This window comes from Nelusetta ayraudi, unplaced genomic scaffold (genome assembly GCF_046127955.1).
Source record: "Nelusetta ayraudi isolate G7.1 ecotype Tasmania unplaced genomic scaffold, CSIRO-AGI_Nayr_v1 ptg000072l, whole genome shotgun sequence".
NCBI classification, from domain to species: Eukaryota; Metazoa; Chordata; class Actinopteri; order Tetraodontiformes; family Monacanthidae; genus Nelusetta; species Nelusetta ayraudi.
In genome coordinates, this window is record NW_027466122.1 from 1,166,235 (window position 1) to 1,182,689 (window position 16,455).

General features: G+C 50.6%; 1 protein-coding gene across 1 annotated transcript; it reads right to left on the reverse strand.

Annotated features, from left to right (window-relative positions):
• Positions 1-473: 473 nt before the first annotated feature.
• On the reverse strand, positions 474-14,945 carry b3gat2 (beta-1,3-glucuronyltransferase 2 (glucuronosyltransferase S)). Its single transcript, XM_076043040.1, has 4 exons — positions 13,963-14,945; positions 8,022-8,166; positions 4,928-5,070; positions 474-1,969 (listed from the first exon to the last, which is right to left on the reverse strand). The coding sequence occupies exons 1-4, from the start codon at positions 14,851-14,853 to the stop codon at positions 1,883-1,885; spliced, it is 1,266 nt and encodes a 421-aa protein (XP_075899155.1). The 5' UTR covers positions 14,854-14,945; the 3' UTR covers positions 474-1,882.
• Positions 14,946-16,455: the final 1,510 nt, after the last annotated feature.

Here is a 16,455-nt window from a genome sequence, read left to right on the forward strand (position 1 = left end):
GGAGACGCTACTCCGCCGCCGCCGCCGCCTGTTTGTGTCCCGTTAAAAAAAAAAATCTTGATTGTTTGCTTGCGATGCGGGTTTTCTTTGTTCTGCACCCACAAGGTCACATTATTGAAGGCGGCTTGTCAGCAGCAGAGATATTTCATCTCCCATCCAAATCGCATTCTGGAGGGGCGGTAAAGGTCATTTTAGTTCACTCACGCTGACAGCAGCAGTCGATTTAAATATATTGATTCGGCGATAAATTAGCGAGGGTTTATTTAGGGAGATTTTCCGGCACAGAGCCTCCGCCGAACGGCATTTTGATGATTCATCCCGTCTGGCACGCGTAGAAAATAAGAGAGAAATGTCTCCGCGCTGCTCCTCCCTGCACACGGCGTCTCTCCGAGCACTGAGATTAGCGCCTCGTCGGAAAAACATCCGCCAAATTCTCCACTGCGGGGCCTCAAAGAGTGGCTCCGCTGAAGTTTTGCCCTCACTAAATGCTTCACCCAGCGTCTGTGTTGGTGACTGCAACTTAGTGGGCTTAGCGCTTCATTCAAGCATAAGGCACTTTCTCCATTTTCTTTGTTTATTCACTTATGTCAAGGGGAAATATTCAAATGCCGCGGTGAAATTTCACAGGTTTTCTTGAAAATAGAAGAAACGTATAAACTTTGCACTACCCCCCCCCCCCCCCCCCCCACCCAAACTCCTTAAAATCAAAGATTCAGAACAACAACAACAAAAAAAATCAAGTGTTGATGGTCTCCAAACGAAATCCATAATTTCAGAAGACCGTGTATAGACTGAAAAGCAAATGATCTTGTTTAGTGAAAAAGGTGAATACAGATTTGAAATAAACACAGCACAGTGCAAATCAGCGTTCCAGTCCATCTTTCCATCCTCACAGAGATGAAAACCTGCTACTACATTTGAGTGTAGCACAGGTAGCTCAAGCAGCTGGTTGTGGGAGACTGCACTGCATCTTCAGCTGAAGGAGTCAAAGGTCAAACCACCATGCTAACAACTCATTTCTTAGGGTTTTTTCTTTTCATATAAAAAGACATTGGTGTGTATCTGCCCCTGGTGACATTCGGCAGCTCACACGTCCCTTTGCCTGTTTCCTCTTTGCCACCTGCTGCTTCTGCCGAGAGTCGGAGCTCTTCGGCAAAGTCAATCAGGCGTCAGGGACTCAAGACACCAGCAAACAGTAGCTGCATTGGCTAACGGTGGCGCCAGCTAACAATAGTTGCATTGGCTAACAATATCTCGCGAAGAAAAAGCTGTCGTTTTTTTCCCCCCTCCATATCTTTCACTCTTTTACCCCCCCGTGAAGTCTTGGAAACAATTTAGACCTCAAATTTTCGCAGGTTTAATGAGAAATGTGTTTTTTGTTTTGTTTTGTTTTGTTTTGTCTTTTCATGCCAGGCTAATGCTAAACTGACCAACCGCTCACAGGATCCTTGTGCAGCTTGTCAGCTGCGGAAGTGCAAACGTGAGATCGCTCTTTCCAGATGTTGCAAAGGTTTGATTTTTGGGCGAGTTGACTTGGTTGTATCAACAAAAAAAACTTGCAACTCCACAATGATTGGTTGATGCGAGACTGACATCAAGTCCGTGGCATCTTTCAATTCAGCCACACAGTGATTTTTTTTTCCCCCCTCTTATTTATCCTTTTTTCATGTACGAGCCGGGGGTGTGGCCGAGGAGTCGGCCCACTTTGTGGTCTGGTTGGTTCTTCTTGGACGCAGCAGCTCCTCAGAGTTGTCGGCGGCGGCGTGAGTCCTTCATAAGCACATTGTGTCCGTCAAGATAAAAGGTTCCTGTTTTGTTTTGTTTTTTATTATTTTAGTTCCTCAGTTCCATCACGTTGAGCCTCTGCTGTCCCGTCGCTCACTCACACCTCGATGACCATCGTGTCTTTCCGCTGTTTGGAATCTTCGTTCAGGTACGGTGCCTGCGTGCGAGTGTGCCACACCAGCACCTGGGGGGTGGGGGTGGTGGGGTGGGTGGAGAGGGGAGACAGGGTAAGGCATTGTTCTGAAAGTCAAACAAAAATTAAAAACCAGAAGAAAAAAAAAAAACACTTTTCTATATCTATGTCACTACATCAGGCATGGGCAAACTACGGCCCGGGGCCCATATGCGGCCCGTTGAGTCATTATGATCCTGCGAGCCGAAATATTAATAGTAAGACATAAAATAGCTGTGTTTCCTCCATGTTTCCAGTGTTTTCAGAGTCATTTCAGTGAAGAAGCTAAATACCGTGATGCCTTCAAAGACGCTGATTTGGTTGTAACTTTGCTTTGACACATTCTCTTGATTTAACATCAATTTTCAATTGAAGTTAAAGCAACATGTTTGCATGCTACTGTATATTTTTCCTCCTATGAAGTGGCTCACCAAAACACTCCATCCATCTGCTGCTGCTCCGGACCCCCTTGTCAAACTGTAGAACCAATGTATGGCCCACTAGTCAAAATCAAAATTCTTGGGAAGAATTGAAGTAGCTGTAAAAACCAAATACCCCCTCACTCCATCTCACCATTTCACCACCTCACTCCATCTCACCATTTCACCAACTCACCATCTCACCCCATCTCACCCCTCACCACCTCACTCCATCTCACCATTTCACCAACTCACCATCTCACCCCATCTCACCCCTCACCACCTCACTCCATCTCACCATTTCACCACCTCACTCCATTTCACCATTTCACCACCTCACCACCTCACCCCATCTCACCCCTCACCATCTCACCCCATCTCACCATTTCACCAACTCACCATCTCACCCCATCTCACCCCTCACCATCTCACCCTATCTCATCCCCTCATCATCTCACCATCTCACCCCATCTCACCCCCTCATCATCTCCCCTTTGCTCTTTCTCGAAGCCGCTCATTAATCCTGCTGCAGACTGTGACGCCCGCCAGCTGCTGCAGGTTCGTCTCTGGGCCTCTTCAGGTGGAACGCGTCGCTTCATGCACGCCACGCGGCTAATTGGCTACACTTTGCATATACAATCAGGTAAAGTAGCTGCTGATGATTTGGTGAGCTCGTGTCCGGCTCTTCTCCTTTCAGTTTGATCAACACTCCTCCTCCTCCTGCTCCTCCCCCTCCTCCTCCATCACGCTGCTCTTCTTCTTCTCACTCCTCCATCTCTGCCCTCCACCCCCTCAGGCCACGCACAGACAAAAAGCTGCACTGGGCCTCTTTGCTTTTTTTTTTTTTTTTTTTTTTTCAAATGATATTTTTTTGTTCTTTTATGCCATAATAGCGCCAAGCGCGGGAAGCGGGGCCGGCCTTCTGCGTCTGAAGGAAGAGCAGAAGCTGTGGAAGGGCCGTTGGGAGGAAATGTATTTTTAGATTTGATTTCACCCTGGCCAGCCGTTTGCAGCCACTCTGTTATTATTCATAGCAGGAAAACACAGCTTGCCGATGACTCCACTCAAGTCAATCGTATCTAAGTGCTTTTTTCCCCCCTTCTTTTTTTTTTTGCAATTTTTCTGATTTGCGTTTTCCTTTGATCGTAATGCTAGCGCCACTGATTATAAAGGAGGAGAAGACCCAGTAGAGACGGTCACGTGATCTGAAGCTTCCCTCGTCCCCAGACGACGGCGGGACTCGGCTCAGACGTCGCCGCTGATCAGATTTCTCGACTTTTCACGAGACCCTTGGAGGAGGCGGAGACTCCGTCGTCCGCTGCCTCTGGGAAGAAACTCCTGAAATCCCGACGATCAATTCAATTCAAGTTGTCGCCTTGCTGGCTGGGTGGGTGCAGCTCCATCTGAAGGCTGAGCCTGCGTTGCATTCAGGAAACGCTGACATCACATCCTGCCGCCCGGGCCGATGACTGATGATGTCACAGCCCACCAGCAGCCGCCAGCAGCCCGACATTAATACAGCAGCGGCGGGGCGCCTCCATTAGTGTAATGGCTCTGATAATAACGCTGAGAGCGTCCACACGGAAGCGAGCAGCGGCTCGGCAGGTCTTTATTCTCTCCTCCAGCGGGAGACATTTTAACCAACAGAGACTGTGTGACCTGCACAGAGACGGTTTCAAAGCTGGTGAAAACACAGAGAGTGCTGGCCAACAGCTGCAGGGCTACCTTTTTTGTCTAAAAAGTAAGCCAAAGAAATGAAGAATTTATGAAATAATCTGCAGCAGAAGCAGGAAGTAGAACGAGACCCGTAGTCCTGCTCGTCTCATTCTTCTGGCTGCTATCTTCTTGCTCACTACCTTGCTAGATTGAGTTTGATTCCAAGCAAGTGCCTCCCTCATCTGAAGCTCTTGGTCAGTTGAGTTGAGCCATGAGGTCAGGTACTTGAAGTCCCTGACTGGTTTTATTGAGATAAACAAAATCATTTGCTCTACTGTATAATTCATTTTAACGACTGACATTTAACGCCTTGTCTTGGCGTCCAGCTTCTGAGACCGAAGCTGGACTCTGAACTGATGAGCTTCAGGTTTTAAACGGTTTATAGCTGATTGCCTTCCAGTGGAGAAGTCCTGCAGGGCGCCACCTGTCAGGACGACGAGTGGCTTCATAAAAGCAGAGCGCCATCAGGGAGCAGCAGCCAGCAAGTGGCAGCGGCGGCGGCATTGAACTGACTCATGCAAACACCCTGTGACATCATCCAAGAGAATGTGGCGCTCGCTCTGGCCGTCGCTGTGGATTTACTGAGCAGAGACAAGGAAGGAAATGATTGGCAGCAGGGCTGAGCTGGTTGTGAGCCCGGTCGCGAGCCAGAGACTAAACCTGAACCCACAAACCAGAACCTCATCACTCAATCACCCAGACTTCACAACACTGAGGTCCTCGGTCATGTGACCACGGCTGCGGCGGAAGGGGGAGGAGGAGGGGTGGGGAGTGGGTAATGGGGAGGGGGGAGAGGGAAGGGGGGGGGGGGGGGGCTCTGCGGCAGCGCACTGACCCGCGTGCAGTTGTTGGCCTTGGGCTCCAAATCCGTCACCTTGGTGATCTGCTTGAGGAAGTCGGGCTCCTGCATCCCGCCGACGCGGCGGTTGAACTGAGCCCGCGGGTGGGCGAGGATCACCTGGAGGTTGACGCCGAAACCTGCAAGGAGGAGGAGAAGGAGGGAAGTGAGGGAAGCCAGTGAGAATTAAAAGCACATTATGAGTCCATTACCAGCGAGAGCATCAGTGTGTCTAATGATGCTGATGTGGCTGATATGAAATTCATTTAGCGCCGGGGTCTGTCGCTCTCCTGCGGCGGGTGGGGGGGAGAGCAGTCGCAGAGTCAAACAGCTCCGTGACGACCTGCGTGTTGGCGTGCAGGTGATGAACGACTCCGAGGCGGAAGAGGGGCTGAAGTTCAAGCCTCGCCAAACACACACACACATACACACACACACACACACACACACACACACACACACACACACACACACACACACACAAAGTATAAAACCAGGGATAAAACCACTAATGTTTTTCTTCCCAGTAGGAGCAGCCGTCAAAAGTGAAAGTGTCTCAGTGAATGGCCCATTAAGACTGCGGGTGGCTCAGCGGCGCCGGTGGGCGGAGCAGCAGCGCAGGGCGGTGGGGGGGGGGCAAGAGGTACTCACTGCTGGGGCAGGCAGAAGCATTGAGGAGGGAAGCAGGAAGCAGGAAATGGGAAATAGGAAGTCGGAGCTGAATGAGTATGGGAAGTAGGGCACAGCAGCAGGGTGGAAGCAGGAAGTAGCAATGAGGAAGGAAGCAGGAAGTAGAATCAGTAGCAGCAGTTGGCGGAAACAGAATTCATTCAGCAACAGACGAGGTGGAGTCGCGGCTCCGTCGCTCTTCGCAGGCTCGCAGGCGCGCCGTCAATCTTTTCACTGTTGTTTCCTCTCCTCCTCCTTTATGATTCCTTTTTTCAATTTTGGAGGCAGACGCAGGAACGATCGCCTCGGAGGAGAACCGGTGACAGGGATGAATTACAACCCTGCGGCTGGAAAACAGACTCAGTCAGGGCCAAAGTGCAGCCATGTAGCTCTTCAACCTCAGATCTGATTTTCTATTTTCAAAATCCTGCAGGAGATTGGCTTTTTTTTTTTTTTTTTTGGCTGAGAGCCGTTTTTCACCATTCCGTGCGGTTAAAATGGCAACAAGATAAAAAAAAACAGAATAGTGACAATTTTCTACTGGTCCCTCCCAGGAAAGCAACCGACTCCCCGAGCTGACCGGCTTCAAGGCTGCCGCACTGTCGCAGTCTGACGGTGGCCCCTGATTGGCTGCCGTTTGCAGGAACAGAGGCGGCGAATCCAGAAAACACAGAGAGGTCACCGAAGGTCAAAGTCTTTCATCACAGGAACACTCCAGGCATGAGTGGCACTTTGGCAAAGGTACTGCCGTCTTTGCGATATGTGTGTGTGTGTGTGTGTGTGTGTGTGTGTGTGTGTGTGTAATCAGACAACCACTATGCTGTCTCTCACCAGAGCACCGTATCACGGTGAGCTCATCAAGTGCCGTCTGTGTGCCCCTTGAACAGATGATGGAATATGAGTGTTTTTAATGATTGGATGCAAACGCAAGCAAGCAAGCAAGCGCACACACACACACACACACACACACACACACACACACACACACACACACACACACACACAGGCTCTCTCTCTGCGAGGTGAGCAGTCCTCCTCGCCATCATTGTCCTCTGGGGTTTTGGGACTCAGTGAGACGTGGCAGCGGAGCGTCGTCATCGCCGCTGATGTGCAAACAAAGCGCTACACTGTCTAACACAATGCCGGGGGGGGGGGGGCAACGTTCACTCTCACAGAACTCCCCCCCCACCCCCCCCTCGGTAAATTCCATGAATAATAATCGGGAGTGTGGTGAAGTTCAGGCCGCTCGGTCCTCTGGCAGCGAGTGCAGGGCCAGGAAGAAACAAAAGGCTGCGGCGAGGGCTCACAAGCTGACGTGTAATTATGTAGCGCAGCTTAAAAGGAGAGCTGATGGTGTGTGTGTGTGTGTGTGTGTGTGTGTGTGTGTGTGTGTGTGTGTGAGCGCCGCTATCTTCACTGGTGTCTGCACTAAGCGGACATGACTGGTGACACCGTTGATGCACCAGCGGGAGGTTTGTGGGTCTGTGAGTCTTGTTAGTCGGGGGGGCAGGGCGGGGGGGGGGGAGGGGGCAGTGGAGGTGGATTAGGAGCTTCTTGTTTTTTACCCGCCGTGATGTACGAGGGTTTCGTCCGCAGGCCAGCGGGGAGGCCGCCGCCACTGCCGGGAGCTCCTCTGATTGGATTTTTACCCCAGCGATGTAGGAATGTAAACTGATTTGTTGAGATAATTGCCTCGGCTCTGAGGTTATTACTGTCTGGAATGACTGCGAGACTAAACTTGGACACTATTAACAGGGGTTTAAATATATATTTATTTATAGACATACTGTATATATATATATATATATATATATATATATATATATATATATATATATATATATATATATATATATATATATATATACATATATATAAATAATCAAAAAAAAATTCAAACAGCCAGTAAAAGAACAAAATCTCAATTAACTTGTAAGTCCTTGTGAGAGCTGCCACCGCAGCCACAGAAGCCGTCACAGTCTTAATTATGAGCTGCTGCAGATGACGAGAGGCGGACAAATGGAAAGGCGGCGCTAATTCCGCGAGGCTAACAGCCACAGCGCACGTCCGTTCTGTCAGTGAGCTTGCAAAAGTGCAACGCTATTTCCCATGCAGCCATGGCTGCCACCATCGTTAAAAAGCTAAAAAAAAAAAAAAAAAAACGGAGAAAATGTTGCTGAGTTTATTCACCTCTCTGCAGTCCTGCGTTGCTTTGTCTTTTTATTTGCACAGTGGCGTCGACATACTGACTGGAAAGGACCAGATCTCATTACTACACCGTGTTAACCTCGTGACGGAAAAAAAAAAAAGAAGAATCAATTGAAAAAAAGGAGGTGTGAAAGTGGCACAGTTCTCCGGTGCCGATGGCTCTGACGACTGGCTGCAAGTGAAGGTGTCTGGTGGGCGGAGCTGAACATCTCACCTGCCATGTCGACGGCGAAGGGGCGGTCCGGTCTCCAGCCGGTGTGCCAGCCCACCACTTTGCCCCTGGACACCAGGGGGCGCTCATACTGTAGACCGCCGACTAATCCCACCGGCCAAATGGAGACGCCGCGGGTGTTTCTCATCTGCAGGAGGGGAGGAGGGTGGTGGGGAGGGTGTAGGGGTGGGGGGAGGGGGGGCATCATCATAATTAGAAAAATAGTGCGTTCTATGTGTCTAGGATCTGTTTCGTAGACTTGTAAAAAAAAAAAAAAAGATTTTTTTTTTCAATTTTCAATTTATAAAAAACACTGGGTAGCTGCTCTGATGGAGTTGATCCTCAGCTGAAGGTGACCTGAGGTCACCGCCGACTGACCCAAGCCCAACAGTCAGTGACTGTGTGCACCTCTGCAGAATAACAGCTCAAAAAACGAAAAGCATTCTGGCAAAGTCACGTTGGCGTCGTCAGAGGCTTCTGAACCTCCAACCAGAGCCAGAGGAACTCTGAGAGACCCTGAGGTGGCGTCCGCCCAGGAAGACAGACCACCTGGACTTTGTAGAATGGACACTCTGCTTCCCAGCGGTGCGTTTGGGTTGTGTGTGGTGCGAGCATCATTGACCAGGAACAAGACGGGTTTCCTCTGACAAAGTGAGCGAGATCAGGAGAAGAACGCAGGACCTAAAAGTCTGACGCACAATCTGCAAACTGAGCTGCACAGCGCCGACGCTGCACTAAACCCGCTGCTCCCGTCCCAAAACAAGAGTTCTGGCCATTAGCATCAGTTCTCACCTGACGCAAGCAAAGGCGACGCTGCCACGTCACCGAGCATTTCAGCACAGACCACCGTCTCCACACACGCAGCTCCGTCTGAGTGGGATCCTCGGCGGCGGCGTGCTGATAATATAATCCCCGTCTGAAAATGGAAAGCCTTCTCCCCGCTGCATTAAAATGAGTGGGCGGGATGAACGGCGATGCCTGCCACCGCTGCCATGGCTTTCATCGCCCATTACGGCTGGACTGAAGCCAAGCGACGACGACCGTAGCCGTCTGGCCAAAGTGGGTCTGTCAAATCTCCTGATGGGAGGTGAAAATTTCTCCCAATAGCAGATGAACAGCAGCAGTCGAGAGTTTGGTCCGACATAACCATGAAAAAAAAACACAAAATCAGCTGCATTCTCATTTTTCTTATACATCCATGACCGGCAGAGCACGATGATGAAGAATGAGATCAAGCTTTTGCGCCTCCACCAAAACAAACTGGCTCCCTGCAGGTCGGGAACCAGGTGGATTGAAATGTTTGGTGGTTTAGCTTTTTTTTTCCCCACCAGACAAAACAAGGATTTCACTTCTGTATCTTTTTCTGTTTCGGTTATTTTTCTCCGGTAGCTGCGGAGTTGGATCGAGCCCTTGGAGAAGCCGCGAGTCCTCCGTCTGATTCCTGCCATCAACACGGAGGCGTTTGGAGCCTGAGAGCAGAAACGAGAGCGACCGGAGTGACAGCCGGCAGGATCAGGTGAGTCGCGGAGAACAAATTCCTCGCCGGGATGAACAGACAGACGGAGCAGAACAAAGGTTTCCGGTCGAGACGCAAGTCCGACTTTTTCTGTCTTTGGGTTTGTGACGTCTGAATTGGCGGCGCAATCAATTCATGAGTGTAACGCACCAAGTCTTTCGGTGAAACGGTTCTCTACTCTTCCAATCAGGATACGACGTCTTCAAACGGAGAGTGCATGCAGCATTCTATCGTTCCACGCCAGGCATTTAATATTTTCAACAGTATATCGATCCAAATATCGATAACATTGAAACCAGCGTTGGTAGTAATGTGGTATTGTTTGATATCAGCACAACGAGATCAACACTTAAAATAGGTATTGCATTTGTTTATGTTGACTACCATATTTGAAGTTTTTTTTTTTAAGTGCTGGCAACTAAAAGCTTATTGTAAAGAAAAACCTCACGCTAAAAAATGAATTTGGTTGTAGGGATTTGACGACAGTCCAACATTAATCAAACACGACGTCGGCCTGGTGTCGGTGTCATTGTCTGGCCCAGCGTGCACTTGGGTATCGGATCGATAACCCGAGTCTTTCATGGTCGCACAACACCCCCGATGATCAGATCCATCGGCTGCGACTCCGTCTGCTGCAAAAACAAACAGCGACACAAAGACACTCCTGGTGACGGCGGCCTGGGGAATCCATTATGTTGTTGTTGTTGTTGGCGCATGCAGGAAGTGGTTTTAATCCGCCGCCTCTCCTCTTCCTCTGTGTCAGCGTGATTAATAGATGCACAATGAGAGAGGAATGCAAGGTGTGTGTGTGTGTGTGTGTGTGTGTTTGCTAAGTTGCGTCTGACGTTATTGTATTTTAATGTTATGGCTCCTGGACAGCGATAAAAAAAAGGACAGGGAGAGAGAAAAGGTTCAGGCCATTGTGAGCGACGAGCAGACAGCAGATGGACAACAAGAAAAAAGCCCCTCCCACCAGCCTCCACCTCGGTTGATTGGTCCGGAGGCCAAGGTCCCGCCCCCCTCTGAGGAACCAGTGTCCTTCCAGGTGGACGCAGAGCCTCGACACACTTTTGCCGTCCGGCCAATCAGAGACCTTGGGAGACTGCGCCGAACTGGACGGACCAACGGCCAATCAGATTCATTGTTGCCGCCGCTGCTGCTGCTGCACTGAAATGTGAACAGGCAGCAGGAAAATCAAGCCAGTCAATCACACCCCCCACACCCCCGCCAAACCACCACCACAATCAATTTCCTCCTTACCAGGCTCCCCCCCCCCCATTCTCCACCCCCTCCCCTTCCCGCTCCTCCCACTGCTGCACTGTGTCATGATGACCACTGCTCGTCCGCCATTCCGGAAATTGAATTTCCCATTTTTGCTCTGTTATTCCAGCAGTATCCCCACTTTTCTTTTTGCGCCTGTTTCCTCTTAAAATAGCAACAGAATTCCAATTACCAGCTGACGGCCCAATCACATTCAGAACATTGGAGGGGTGGGGGTGGGGCGTGTTGGTAGTGGAGGGAGGGGGGAAAATGAAAGTGTAGTAACTGTAATTTTCTTCAAACAGTGAATTGCCCAAGATACTAACCATGGAAATTTGGGCTGTCAAATTAAAAATGCAAAGTTTTTTGTTTTTTTTCTGTAGCTCTCGAGAAACAGAAAATGCTCCCGACACTGCTGCAGCTTCAGAGCAGAGCGTCTGGCTGAGTACCTGCTCCCTAAAATAGTCCCACCGCCGCCGCCGCCGCCGAGCTCTCAGGACCAGGGAGGTAAATTATTCCCCAAAAAGAAAACGTTGGGACTCGCCCGGCTGACACGCCGCTGAATCAAGCGGCTCTGTCGTGCTGCTGTCAGCTGGAAAGAAGGAAAAAAAGCCTCCGTCCTCGGAGTCAGCTTCTCAGGGATGAGGACAGAAAGAAAGAGAGGGAGCGAGAGAGCGGGAGGAGGAGAAGAGGAAGAAGAAAAACGGCTTAATTCTCCAGATTGCTTGTCTGGCAGCCAAGACTTAACGGGCGGCTCCGCTGTAAAACTGACCCCTTTGGTTTGGGGGGGTGGGGTGACGGCGGTGGGTGAGGGGTGGGGGGGAGGAGCCGGTCGGTTGAAGAGCGCCGATTGTTCGGGCAGCGGAGGACGGAAGTGATGCCTGCGAGGAGCCCAGTATTGGACCTTCTTGGCACCGCAGAAAAAAAAAAAAAACAACAAAAAAAAACTTGTTGTCAGAATGGCTGCTCGTGTTTCGGCATTTCTGCGTTCGACACTTGGAAATGTCAAGTTTGAAGTGAAAAAAAAGAGAGAGAGAGAGAGAGAACTTGTGCGACAGTGGACTCACTGCACGCCGCGATGTCTCAGCTTCTGCAGATTCAGAGCCGATGTTCTGCTCCTGCATTTCCCGCACACCGCCTCTCTGACCACTTACCCCACGCTTTAAATATCCTTATTCACGGAGTTTTTCTCAGCGCAAAATAAATATATTTTTTGTTGTTGTTTTGGTTCTCGCAGATCACATGCGGCAGTGATGCTCCAAGGTCTTCCTGGTCTTATTGGTATTTAGCCGGCAACCACCCCCACCCTCCCCCTGGTTGTCATGGAGCTACCTCGATGAGGGCGGTGCTTCATATTTTATCTGCTGTACGGTCGCTGGCCTGTCAAACTGCTGATGTATGGCCCATATACACGTCTGGCTGCATGATATCAAATGAAATGAATGGGCGTGTGGCGAGCTGGCGGTGCCACTGCATTGACGCTGCTGACCTGCAGCTCTGACAAAACAGTATGGTCCATATGTATATATATATATATATATATATATATATATATTTATAGCAACAATTATTATTTTGCCACTTAATCTTGTCTGGATCGTAGTTCAAAAAGAAATAATAGAAAAGGAAAAGGAAACAGCAAAAGGATTCCACTTCATGTCTGCCTGACCCAAATAAACAAATAAATAACAAAACACGACAACTCCATTTCAAAACGCCTCGCCTAAACAACGGCCGGGCCGCACACACCACGCTTATTTTCCACTCGGAGCGATGCGAGGCTTCATAATCAGAGGCGGCTATAATAACACTCTGCGCCGCTGCCGCCTCGCTCCTCCTGCAGGTTATTCCCGCCGTACGACAGCCTATTACCTCTCAATGACAGGCCATTACCTGCGCAGAGGAGCAGCTGATGGAGCAGGCAGGACGGCGGCGGCGCTATCAACAAATCAAACCATGACTGTGGTTTGGCTGATGCCGCAGGCTGCGCCACTCTGGATGCTGGCTGCGCAGGGTCAGAAAGCTAATGATAATTAGGGCTAACGATAATAATGATAATAGGAATAATAATTCTGAATAATAATTCTGCCCAAGGAGCCTCTGAGCAGCTGAATGTCTCGGGCTCGACAGCTTTGTTTGTTTCAACGGAGATGTGGTGCTGCACTGGCTCGTGTGATGATCCATCCATCCATCCATCCATCCCTCCATCAATCCATCCATCCATCCATCCCTCCATCCCTCAATTTTCAAGACCCGCTTCTTCCTCCTGAGCTCAGGGTCTCGGGGGTCTGCTGGAGCCTCTCCCAGCTGTCATAGGGTGAAGGCAGGGTGACACCCTGGACCAGTGGTCAGTTCATCTCAGGGCCACAGAGAGACAAACAACCATTTATACTCACACACACACACACACACACACACACACACACACACACACACACCTAGGGTCAATTTAGAGTTCCCAATTCACCTCACATGCATGTTTTTGGAGTGTGTGAGGAGACTGGAGAACCCAGAGAGAACCCAGCAGATACAGGGAGACCATGGAGAGAACCCAGCAGACACATGGAGAAGATGCATACTCCACAGGGAAAGGTCCCAGGCCCGGAATCAAACCCACAACCTCCTTGCTGTGAGGTGGCACTGTGCCACCGCGTCGCCATAATATACATTCATACGGTATATACAGTATATGAGTGTGTGTCTGTGTGTGTAGTTACATACAAAAAAACAAAAACAAAAATCTTATTGTACACACAAGTGTGTGCGTCCAAAGGGCAACTCAGTGAGTCCCGACGTGAGCAAGGCAAGACGGCTCTGCTGCTTCTCTCAGTTCTGTTTCCTCCATCTGGAGGAAAAAAAAGACCAACAACCATCTCACACACACACCTGCAGACTGCTGAGAGTTCCCCAGTTCTCCTCACATGCCGGAGAACCCGAGCTTGATTCATGTCCCCAATCAATCAGTCAGTCAGTCAGTCAGTCAATCAATCAATCTTCAGTCATACAGCAAGTTTGCAAATACAATCTCCCTCAAAGGGTTTCAGAGAACGGCTGACACCTCTGTGCAGGACAGCCGTGTGTGTGTGTGTGTGTGTGTGTGTGTGTGTGTGTGTGTGTGTGTGTGTGTGTGTGTGTGTGTGTGTGTGTGCGTGCGCGTGTCGCTCTCACCTCTTGGAACAGCTCCAGGCTGTACGTGTTGTCGTCGTCCGCGAAGAACACCACGCCGGCGTCCCGCCTGCTGCGGTGCTGCCGGAGCCACGCGAGCGCCGCGTTCCTCTGCTCGGTGCCGCGCGACATGCGGGCATCGAGGTGGAAGCGGCGCGGGGTCAACACTTGCAGGTGCGTGTAGGGCACGCCGCACCGGGCCAGGAAGTGTGTCACCAGCTCCGTGCGCGTCCTCGAGTCCTCCACCAGCACCCAGTGCAAGCGGGGCACCTGGCGGAAGACGTGGGCCAGGCGGGTCAGCTCCGCCTTCTGCACCAGCCGCTTGTAGGTCGGAGTGATGGCGTAGATCACCGGCAGCGCGCTCAGGTTCTGGTTCTGGTTCCGGCTGTGGTTGATGTGGTAGTTGTGGTTGTGGCCCGGAGCCCGGATCATCATTTTGCTGTCTTTGTCGATCATGATGACGACGATGAGGGCCAGGGTCAGCAGGAGTAAGAGGCAGCTGAAATACGAGGATTTCATGGCGCGGCGCAACTTGCTCATGCAGCCCTGCGCAGCGCGGCGCGGCGCAGGGCAGGGATGCAGCCAGCCGCGGATTCCGCTGCGTCCCAGCGGGACCGTTTCCTCCGCCCGACGTTCGTGAAATGTCGGGGTCCGACTCTCGCCGGACCTGCACAGTGGCAGCCAGCCAGCGGGTGCGGTGCGGTGCGGCGCGGTGCGGTGCGGTGCCCCCGTCCTTGCAGCGGGCGGCGATGGTGTTGAGTCTGCGGGTCTCTGCGTCGCCAGGCGAGCAGGACGGACTGAGCGCTGCTGCGAACATCTGAAGAGGAGAGGGAGGCGGGTGTAGCGGAGAGAGTAGGGAGGAGCCAACTGAAGAAGCAACAAAACAAGATGCATTAGCCCCAAGTCGCTGTTGGGTCTAAATAGGATGGTCCGCTTTAGTCTCTTTCAGGTCTTTAAACTTGGTGCCATGCACCATCGAATCTATAAGGAGAACGAAATTAAAGCATGCTTCTTCTCTCTCTTTTTTTTTTTAACACCTCATGTAAAACGTTGTTTTCAAAACACACCTGTGCAGTCAATTGGCTTCAGAACAACACCTCAACATAAAAGGGGTCCAAAGAACAGGGCACTTGAACACATCATTGAGAGGGACTGCTCGTACTCATCATGCCAAAGACAATGTAGAACATTGTGTAACTCAGAAAGCAGGTGGTGGAGGCTCATAATAAGGGGGAAGGTTCTATACTGCCATATCCGAGCGTTTCACAATGTCTAGAGCTGCTGTGTGTTTGTTTCCATGTAGAAATCCAACACTTGTCAAATTTCATCAGGGGTGCCAATCGTTTTGGTCGCTCCAACTGTAAATGGTTCCAAACTGGTTCTAAAATCAGCAGCGAAGTGACGAGTGAAAAGCTCCAGTTTTGAGCAGCCGCAGCCGGCGCTCAGTCAGGCACCTGCCCCGATTTTTTGAACTGGCTCCTGCCCGCTGTAAAAGGGCCCCCACGGTGTATTGTGAGAGCATGTCATTTCAGTTTTTAAACACTGGGTGGTGCTGTGGTTGTCCTGCGCCGCAGCTTTCAAACATTAGCATGGATCACCGGACAAATGGCTGACGACCAAATGAGTCTCCTGCAGTCTTTTGTCATGTTGGTTGCGACTTGGTGAGCGTGTATGAGGCAAACGGCTGTGCATGGCATGTCGCTGCTGTCACTTCAAAGTCATGATGGATGTGAGTTGTTTTTTTTTGGATTTTTGCATTTTTAAATTTTGTTACAAAATCTTTGACTCAAGACTCAACCCGGGCTGAACCGGCAGATGTGCTCGCAGAACGGACCCCTCCGGCCGGCTGTGATGTGACGTGATGTCGGATGTCAGCTGTGTTCATGTGTGTGTGTGTGTGTGTGTGTGTGTGTGTGTGTGTGTGTGTGTGACAGAGATAGATAGAGAGAGATTGAGGGCATCCAGGGTCACAGCTCGGTCACCCAGACATGCAGTGATTTTGGAAAGACACGACCTGCTGGTGGCACCGTGCAACTGCAGGACAGACAGACGGGCGGAAGGACATGGTTGTTTTATATATATATATATGTATATATATATACATATATATTTAAGAGATGCTGCACCTGCTCCATGAAAGAAGTGCAGAGCTTCCACTGCCGCCTCGAGGCCAGCTCGCCGTCACTCCTTCAAATTCAGCTCAAACAGATGATGGAAGAGACTGTGGGGGCGTGAAGAGGCGAGTGAAGGCATGGCTGGCAGGGAAAACTCAACTGAAAGAAGGAAGAGGGAAAAAAAAAAGGATGCCGGCTGAGAAAGCGAGACGGAAAGTAGAAAATGCAGAGAGACAAAAAAAAAAGACAAGTGGGTAGTGGAGGAACGGTAGAGAGATGGATGTTTACTGCTGGAGCGGCGTCCTGCAGCGCCTGCAGCCTGAGCGGAGGAGCCGCAATCGACCAGCCGGGGCCGGTCGCTGCCGTGCGACTCTCCCTGAGA

Bases quoted from the DNA above. Each gene is read 5' to 3' on its own strand.
- b3gat2 (XM_076043040.1), bottom strand. From the start codon at position 14,853: ATGCATCTTGTTTTGTTGCTTCTTCAGTTGGCTCCTCCCTACTCTCTC. The intron at 8,167-13,962 runs GTGAGAGCGACA...CCCCTCCTGCAG, and splicing joins GCCTGGAGCTGTTCCAAGAG to ATGAGAAACACCCGCGGCGT. The intron at 5,071-8,021 runs GTGAGATGTTCA...TCCTCCTTGCAG, and splicing joins CTTCGCCGTCGACATGGCAG to GTTTCGGCGTCAACCTCCAG.